At 58.7% G+C, this 9,328-nt stretch overlaps 1 protein-coding gene across 1 annotated transcript; it reads left to right on the forward strand.

Moving 5' to 3' along the window:
- The first annotated feature begins 4,237 nt into the window (after nucleotides 1-4,237).
- On the forward strand, nucleotides 4,238-8,891 carry TLCD3B (TLC domain containing 3B). Its single transcript, XM_069486549.1, has 5 exons — nucleotides 4,238-4,362; nucleotides 5,203-5,286; nucleotides 7,741-7,975; nucleotides 8,337-8,432; nucleotides 8,607-8,891. Exons 1-5 carry the CDS (start codon nucleotides 4,238-4,240, stop codon nucleotides 8,889-8,891), a joined length of 825 nt encoding a protein of 274 aa, XP_069342650.1.
- Nucleotides 8,892-9,328: the final 437 nt, after the last annotated feature.

Here is a 9,328-nt window from a genome sequence, read left to right on the forward strand (position 1 = left end):
TGAAGGAAAAAGAGAAGGAATTTTTAAGGTGGGAGATGGACTGGGAGTGCAGGCCAGCTTCGGGGTTACAGGAAAAAAATGACTTTGACAGAATTGGGTTTAAAACAAAAAATTAAGACATCTAATTGCCCTAGGTGAGGCATATCAAAAGAGCAATACAGACCCACAAGAGATGAGAGTCTGCCTGGTGGCTTTTGATGGTCACAGATGGATGGATCTCAGGGGCCACTGCCTTGTTGGGGTGAAGGAGGCTGGTGAGGGGTCTGAAGGGCACTGCGCTGAGGTGTCCCCATGGCCATCTTTTTTCACCTTCTCTTCTTTAGACAGGCATGCCCCTGCTCTTCGTGCTAGGCTGCATTTTCTTCCCACTGTGCTTCACTGTCCTACGCTGGGGCCTGCAGAACCATGCCAGCCTGCGGATGGAGAGACAGGAGGCTGTCTTGGTGGCATCCAAGTAAGAGGACAAGGGTGAGAGTATCTTTGCCGGGGCCAGGGCTGGCAGAGCTGATACCTTACTTTCAGGGAAAGTTAGTACTGAAAGCAGAAGCAGAGTGGGAACTGGGGTGGGGGTGGGGCTAAGGGTCAAAAGACATCAACTGTGGGATCTTTTGCAATTCGTATAATTCCTCTGAACTTCAGATCTCTCATTGGTAAATGGGTTTAATAATAACACCAACTTTCCTTTCTTCCTGGAGATGTCATGTGAATTAACGTGTATAAAGTAGGGGTTGCAAACTCCTGCAAATAATATAAGGGAGGTAGGCTCTGTGGGGATCTTGTGAGCAAGAGGACTCACATTTCATGTAATGGGGGCAGTGGCTGCTCAGCCCCAGCCAAATGCTATGGAGTTAGAATGTGAGCCCAGTGTTGTCTGTTCTTCTGATTCTTTCTTAAAAGAAGTTGAAGCCAGGCATGGTAGTCCCAGCTGCTCAGCGAGGCAGGAGGATCGCTTGAGCCCAGGAGTTTGAGGTTGCTGTGAGCTATGATGAGGCCACTGCTCTCCAGTCTGGGCGACAGACTGAGACTTTGTCTAAGAAAAAAAAAATTGAGCTTTCCTTTTCTTTCTTTCTTTTTTTTTTTTTTTTTGAGACAGAGTGTCGCTTTGTTGCCCTGGCTAGAGTGAGTGCCGTGGCGTCAGCCTAGCTCACAGCAACCTCAGACTCCTGGGCTCAAGTGATCCTCCTGCCTCAGCCTCCCAAGTAGCTGGGACTACAGGCATGCGCCACCATGCCCGGCTAATTTTTTCTATATATATTTTAGTTGGCCAGATCATTTCTTTCTATTTTTAGTAGAGACGGGGTCTCGCTCTTGCTCAGGCTGGTCTCGAACTCCTGACCTTGAGCGATCCACCTGCCTCGGCCTCCCAGAGTGCTAGGATTACAGGCGTGAGCCACCACGCCCGGCCTGAGCTTTTCTTTTCTTTTCTTTTTCTTTCTTTCTTTTTTTTTAAATTGCCCAGTTTTTGAATATTGACAAATAACTTAGAATTTATTTAAGAAAATACTATCCTAATAACACCATACTGGCCAAACAAAATATGTCTGGGGGCTGGGTTGGGCCCTCGGGCTACAAATTTATGACCTATTTGACAAAGCTTAACATACATGCTATCATCAAACCATAGAGAGAAGAGGGAGTTTGTAGAAGGCAGATTTTACTAGGGTGTCTAAGTGAATTCCTGGCAGAAAAAACAAAACAAAGCAAAAACTTTCTCTACCTGCTTTAATCTGCCTCATTCAAAATGAAAGCAAAGCTCCGAGACCAGCTCTGTGGTCCTTAATTAAGTAGCTATGGTGGGCTACCATCCCCCATCCTCCCAACTCAGTGCTTTTTTATGGTTTTGCTCTTGTGTGGCTTTCGATTATGCCAACATGGGTTTGAAATCCAGCTTTTTTTTTTTTTTTAAGTTTCAGAATATTACGAGGGTACAAACATTTGGGTGACATGAATTGCTTTTGTACAAATGGAGTCAAAGTTACAGGTGTGTCCGTCACTCAGATAGTGTGCACTGTACATGCTAGGTGTGAGCTCGCCCATCCCTGCTCCCTGCTGAAATGCAGCCTTACCAAGTGTCATAGCTGTGTCATCTTGGCAAGGTCTTTTTTCCCCCCAACTTCTAAACCTTCTTCTATAAAACAGGGAGACCACCAGTTGGGAAGATTAAGTAAGAATCAACATAAATCACCTCTCACTGAACCCAGAATGTAGTAAAAACTCAGGAAATTAGTCCCTATTTCCCCTCGGGTGAAGCTCTGAGGTCAGGTTAGGTCTACTGTTGTCTCTAAAAGCTGTGTAACAATCTGTCACTCCTGCCTAAGACAGGATTTGTCGGGGGCTTTCCTACAGTTCGCCATTAGAGGGCAGCACAAAACTGCACATCGCAGCCCCTCACCTCTGTAGGGGAGGAGGTGGCGGGCCTGGGGCAGGGAGAGGCCAACTGCAGGGCTGGTTATTGGGGCGAACCTTAGGGCAAGCCTGGACACCAAAGTGCAGTTTGGGTAGCAGGCCCCGCGTTTTGCAGAAGTCCGCAGGACAGCTGGGTGAGGACAGGAAGGCAGAATCCCAGGGAGGCAGCAGGGAAGAGCAGCAACGTGACCCTGGCCGAGTCACTGCGCCTCGCCCTGCCTGTGCTGGAACGAACGGCCTGAGCCAGCCAGTCCCACGGGCCTTCACACTCTGAAACTGGGCTGTCCTTTGAAACCTCAGAGGGAAGGGAGCCAGGAGCACAAGAAAACTGAAGAAAAAGTGTGGTGGGTGCCCAGGGGAGGTCAGGAGGGGCCAGTGCCCCAGAGCCCTTGGGCTCCAGGTGGGCTTTCTGAGGGCCCACCATCCTCACACCGTGCACTGCCACTCTGACACCCGGCAGGAGAGGGTTCTGCCGCTTAACTGTGACCTTGGGCGGCCTCACTTAGTGCCTCAGGACCACTGCCTGGCCCTTCGGGAGGGGCCGGTGCGGCTGCCTGGGTGCTGTTGCGGGAGTCCCAGGAGAGCGATGGGGCAGGCGCAACGTCGCAGCACGGGCCATGCTCACACAAGGCGCCTCGTGTGTGTCAGCTTCCCTGTCTGCCATTTGGGTGAGGGGTCTCTGGTCTGGAGGATGCTGTGTCGAGGGGCTTGTTCCCACCCACTCCTTCAGCACTTCCTTCTGAGAGCGAAAGATGCACCCCTTTCTCCTGCCCCCTCTCCCAGGGTGTCCTCCCTTCTGCCTGAGTGGGTGTCCTAAGCTGGCCCCCGGCAGGCCACTGAGGGTGCCTGCTGGAGGCGCGGGCAGAGGAGGAACGCCGGGCATCTGCAAAGGGCTGACGGGAGATGGGGTCAGGCCCATCTGGGGCCTCAGAGCCCTCCCAGCTGGCCAAGGAGCCCCAGGCCCCCTTCTTCTCCAGGAGAAGAGCCATCCCTTTCGCGCCCTTGTCCCCAGCAGCCCCCTGTGCCACAGCTGCTGTCTCTTTAAGGGCCTCCCCCCTCCCTCTTTCTCAGCTCCCCCCATCTCTGTCGCAGCCACGCTGTGGCTCAGAGCTGCATGGGGAGACTGCTGCTGCAGGTCCGGTTTCTGGGTGTCTGGTCGGTGCCATCATTTCCCACCCCTCCCTCCCAAGCTGGTGGCCTCCCCTCCCCCTCCCCCTCCCCGCAGAGGGGGCAGGGGGCTGGGCATGAACTCTCTGTAATGCCATGTGCTGTGCCCGTGCTGGGCAGCGGGGACCGTGGCGGCGGACGGAGGCGGCAGAGGCGGTGGGAGAGCCGCGTTGACGGCTGACCACTTGCCCGGCTGCTCCCGGCTCCTTCCCTCCCTGCCGGCCCCCCTCCCTCCTTCAGGGCTGGCACCGCGGTCCCCCCACCCCGCCTCTCGGGCCCTCCCAGCCTCTCCACGTAAGCCACCCCCCCCCACCTGCCCGGTCCTCCCTCCCCTCCCCCATCTGCATCCTCCTCCTGTCCCCTCTTCCTCTCTGTCCCTGGCCAAGTCGTCCCCTCCTCATCTCTTCCCAGCCCTCTCACTGGCTGGCTCCTGCTCCCTCTCTCCGGCCCTCTCTGTCCCAGCCTCAGCCCAGCCGCCCCTCCCTGCTCGCTCAGTCGCACCGACTCCTCTTCTCCCCCCTCGGTCTGGCTCCCTTGCCTCATCCAGTCTCCACCCTGTCCCCTTTGTGCCCCTTCCTCTCTTGTTCTCTCTCCTTCCCTAGCTTGGCGTCCCTTCCCCACCTCTAACCCCCTTCTGCGGCCTCCCTGTCCCTTCATGGCCACCATGCTGACCCCAATGGTGGCTGGGGGAGTGGTGTTCCCCGGACTCTTCCTCCTCTCCAAGAACACGCTCCAGCGGCTGCCCCAGCTGCGCTGGGAGGAGGCCGACGCGGTCATTGTCTCTGCCAGGTAAACTGCTTCCCTTCCCCTCAGCCCCCTGCTCCTTCTCAGGCCTCTCTGGGGACGGAGGGGACCTCAGCGCTTCCCTGGACCTCGGCCAGCTGGTGGGGACTGGGAGCCCCTGCAGTGGTTGGTGGGCTTTGCCTCCAAGCTTCCTTCCCTCCTCACAGCCTCACTTGCTGTCCCGGGAGACCCGGCCAGCCCAGCCATCTGGTCGACTAGTGTTCAGACTGCTCCTCCTTCCCCTGTTCACCCCCCACCCTCCAAAATAGGGCCAGCCTGTGACTAAAACATTCCTATCAGATATTAACGACCAAGGCAAGGGGCAGAGAGCCAGGGTGAGTGTTTGGGGGGACAAGGGACAGAAGAGTTAACGGTAGAACTCTACAATCCTGGAACGAGGGCCAGAGTTGGGGAGGGGTCACGGTGGCAGTCAAGGACAGAGTGGGAAGGTGGCCCGGGGGGAACTTGGGGTCACCGAGGGGCCAGAGTGATGGGGCACGGTGACCGGGCAGCTGAGTGGACAGGGAACAGGCACAGGGCTCCCCTGGCCTCCTCGCAGTGCCCTCCTGCCCCGGGGAGAGCCTTGCCGGCAGCAGCACTGTGCCACCCCAGCATGACCTCCCTGCTGTCCTCCTGAGAGGAAGGCAGCTCAGTATCCACAACCGGAGGGAAGGAGGGAAGCGGCTGTGGGGGGGTGAAGCTGGGCAAGCCCCACCTCGGGAGGAGGGGCAAGGACTGGCTCTGAGAAGTGACCAGATCCGAAGCACGGTCACTAGACTAGCAGGGAGGGAAATCGAGGCACACGCCTCTTCTCTCTACCACTCTGCTCTATTTATTTCTCCCCAGGCTCGTGTCCTCTGTCCAAGCCATCATGGCCTCCACAGCTGGCTACATCGTCTCCACCTCCTGCAAGCACATCATTGACGACCAGTAAGTGCCCTGAGACCACCCCTGCCCCGTTTTCAGCAGTCTGCCTCTGTGCGACGCCAGAACACCCCACATCTTGCAGGGAACTGCAGTGGTCCCGAAGGCCTTAACTTGGGCCCGAGCAAGTTAACTTCAATAGCTGCAACTCAACACCCAGGGATAAATTTATCCCGTCCTGTCCTTAAAGGTCAGACCAGGGAGAGAAGGGGTGAGGATCAAAGAGAATCCTCCCCGTCAGCGCCCCTGCCTGCTCGGTCTTAGTGGTTCTGAATGTCCTTTCCTCCCGGCCTCCTCCTGCCCTTGCACCTGGGAGTCAGACCCCACTTCCAACCAGCACCCAACTGGGGAGCCCCCTCTTCATGCCAGGCTCACCCCTCACCTCCTCTCAGAACCCAGGTGTGCAGCCCAGCTCCGCGCACCAGGGAGAAGAGAGGAGACAGATGACACACACAGGGCCACTAACGGTCAGGCGGTGGGGGAGGGGAGGGGGGAAGAGGCCAGAATTTAGCACAGCAGCTGCTGCAGTGCCTGGTGCTTGCCAAAAAGGCCCAGGTCTGAGAGATGGGGCAGGAGGCGGCGGAGGCGGAGGAGAGGGGCCCTGTCCATGGTGCTGACAGTCCGCTCTGGGGTGACCCACAGGCTGCTGCTGGTGGCTTGTGAGTGCTGACAGTGCTCCCTCTCAGCTTCTGGCCCTGCTTCCCACTGAGCCCCAGGGGACATCATCTGGGGGACCTGACCTGGAGGTCTGCCTCATCTTCCCCAAAGACGAGTCCCCTCCACTGTAGCATGAGGGCAGTGTCCCTTCCTGGAAGGGCTGTTGCAAGGAGGAGTTGAGTTGATATGTGGCAGACGCCAAGGACAGCCCTGTCACCTCACAGTGGAAGCCTAACTCCTTCTTCAGACCCTGCCAGTGACTCGGCTCCCTCTGGCCTCTCTCCGCCCCTCCCCGCCCTGGTCCAAGATGTGCCCGGCTCCTTAAAATCTCATACGCAGAGTCACCTTTTGGCTCTTGCATCCCCCCACCCAGGTCTGTTCTTGTCTCTCCCCGCTTTAATCCTCAGGTGGGGGGATCAAGGTTAATCCGGGGACAGCAGCTGTTCCTATTTCTGAGCACCTAATTGCTGAGAGGGCGGGGATGGGACTGAACACCACACCTAGCCACCAGGCCCGCAGCTGCTCCCCACGGCCAGGCCAGCCCCTCTCCCGTCACATCTGCTCCGCAGAGCCAGCTCTCTGGGCCACTCCCTGTGTAACTTCTCCAGAGACAGTTGGATCCTTTTCCACTCTCTCCATTCTCCTGTCCTTTGTTCCTAACCAGCTGCCTGTCCCTCCCCTCTCCCTGCCCCCAGGCCACAGTTCCAGCAGTTCCCGGAAATGTCCCTGCTGGGCAGCGGGCAGCGCCAGGACTTGTCTTCTGCTTCTGCCCACCCTGCTGGCCCCAGCGCCCGCTTCTCTGACCCCCAGAGCAGCCCCAGCTTTGGCCCGAGCTCTCAAGCTCTCTTTCTGTGTCGCTTCCGGCGGGTGAGCCCCCCTGGGCCTGCCTTCCTGACCTCACAGCCCCCTCCCCACGCCTGTCTCAGGACTGTGGGATTTAAGACAAAGTGCCAACGTGCTGACTCAAGAAGAAAAATGCAATGTTGCATATTCATGCACTTCTCATTTTTGTTTACTCTCAAAGTACATAGAACTTTTTATGTTCTTGGCTCCTTTTGCTCAGCGTTTTCTCCTTAATGCTTGGCTGTACCTGAAAAAACAAGAGATTGGGTCACATTCAGGCAGAACAAGCAGCACACTGTCACCACCTCTTACTTGCCAACAGGGCCTAGTCTGACGCCTCTGGAATCTTCTAGGGACAGCAGGGCTGCGAGCAAAGGCTCTGAAGCCAGACTTACCATGTTTTTTCCTTGGCCAGCTTACCTAGCTTCTCTGTGACTCAGTTTCCTCATCTGTATCACGGGGGTGATGAACCCCTGCCCTTCACAGGGTCTGGGGAGAAGTGAGCACATTCGCGCGCGCCAAGGATCCGAGGATTAGAGCAGTACCTGTGCCCAGCAAGCAGACAGCTGGTGGCCACCGACGTGGCCTCCCCCCACCACTCACCCCTTCTGCTGTTACTGCTTTAACCTAAGCCAGCCCCGTCCCTCGCCCGAGCTCGTATTCTCACTCCATCTCCGCCCTTTGGGCTGCGGGTGTCTTCTGGTCCCTTCCCGTCTCTCCCACGGTATTGCAGAGAGGGAGGGAGGAACACGGGAGAACATCAGTCTCGAACCCCAGCACCGCCACCGACCAGCTGCGGGACTGTGGCCTGCGGGAGTTTCTCATCCTCTACCCTTTGGTTCCATGCTCTGTAGCTGGAGGCTCCGCTTCCCTCTCAGGGCTGCTGTGAGGATCACTTGAGCTCTGAGTCACGCCGTCCGTCCCGTCTCCTCCCGATTCTTCTCTCTCTCTGCCCCACAGACACTGGCTTTCCTCTGCCTACACGCAATTTGCCGTGCCCTACTTCATCTACGACATCTACGCCATGTTCCTCTGTCACTGGCACAAGCACCAGGTCAAAGGGCATGGAGGGGACGACGGAGCGGCTGGAGCCCCGGGCAGCACCTGGGCTGTGGCGCGCGGCTACCTGCACAAGGAGTTCCTCATGGTGCTCCACCACGCCGTCATGGTGCTGGTGTGCTTCCCGCTGTCGGTGGTGAGTCCTCGGGGGCCCCGGGGGGCTGCGGGTCTGGGTCCCAGCAGCAGGGAGGGCCCCGCAGGGCCCCGGGAAAAGCTGTTGGCCTGGAGGGTTTGCTAAGCATGAGGGTCTGTGCCGTGCCCTGCTGTGGTGCTTTGGATCTGGTGTCGAGTGTCTCTGAGCCTCAGTTTCCTCACCTGTAACATAGGGAATCAGTCCTACCTGCAGGACTGTTGGAGGGATACAGTGAGGTCACGCACCCAGCTTTGCAACTGTGCCCACATGTTCGGAGGTCCAGAGTTAAGCATCTCTGAAAGTGACAGCAGAGAGAGGAGCCCAGGGTGAGGCCCGGCCCCCACCTTCCTCCCTCTCTGCTCAGGTGTGGCGACAGGGCAAGGGGGATTTCTTTCTGGGCTGCATGTTGATGGCAGAGGTCAGCACCCCCTTCGTCTGCCTTGGCAAGATCCTTATCCAGGTGAGAGGGTACCTGAGGGTGTAGGAGCCTGAAGAGAGGGCACAGGAAGGGAGGCACCTTCGGGGACCTTCAGGGATTCTGGGGGAGCTGCAGGCTGCGGCAGGGGGGAGGCAGGGAGGGGCGAGCGGGGCAGCAGGGCAGGGCACTCTGGCCTCCCTCCACGTGTGTCCACAGTACAAGCAGCAGCACACCCTGCTGCACAAGGTCAACGGGGCCCTGATGCTGCTCAGCTTCCTGTGCTGCCGGGTGCTGCTCTTCCCCTACCTGTACTGGGCCTACGGGCGGCACGCGGGCCTGCCCCTGCTGGCCGTGCCCTGGGCCATCCCGGCCCACGTCAACCTGGGCGCCGCACTGCTCCTGGCTCCCCAGCTCTACTGGTTCTTCCTCATCTGCCGCGGGGCCTGCCGCCTCTTCCGGCCCCGCTCCCCGCCGCCCTCCCCCTGCCAGGCCCAGGACTGAGGGGGCCTGGGGCCCTGCCCCTGCCCCTCCCCGCCCCACCACCCTGCGGACGGGGCTGTGGGGCTGACCGGTGGCGGTGGCAACCGGGGGCCCTCGCTGGACAGCCCCAGGACGGGGGTGGACCAGAAGGCGGAGGGGCCCTCCCTCAGGGGCCAATGGCAGGGAGAGGGAGGACCTCTTCTCCCCACGGTGCCCGAGCCGGGGCTGGTGACCCCTCCCGGTGTACCCCTCACTGGAGAAGGGAAGGGGGCACCACCTCCCGCCTGCTGAGGGCCGGAGGGCCCATGGGGAGACAAGGACTCAAGGGGACCAGGAGTCAGGACATGGGGGAGGCCCCCCCGCTGCCAAGGACATCCCCGCCCCCTGCTGCAAACCCCGGGGCTTCCTGTCATCTGGGAGAGAGAGGACACCCTAATCACACCCACCACAGGCCTCAC

This window comes from Eulemur rufifrons, chromosome 14 (genome assembly GCF_041146395.1).
Source record: "Eulemur rufifrons isolate Redbay chromosome 14, OSU_ERuf_1, whole genome shotgun sequence".
Lineage (NCBI taxonomy): Eukaryota > Metazoa > Chordata > Mammalia > Primates > Lemuridae > Eulemur > Eulemur rufifrons.

Coding starts and splice junctions, on each gene's coding strand:
- TLCD3B (XM_069486549.1), top strand. CDS start 4,238: ATGCTGACCCCAATGGTGGCTGGGGGAGTGGTGTTCCCCGGACTCTTC. Junction 7,976..8,336: donor TGTGCTTCCCGCTGTCGGTG/GTGAGTCCTCGG, acceptor CTCTCTGCTCAG/GTGTGGCGACAGGGCAAGGG. Junction 8,433..8,606: donor TTGGCAAGATCCTTATCCAG/GTGAGAGGGTAC, acceptor GTGTGTCCACAG/TACAAGCAGCAGCACACCCT.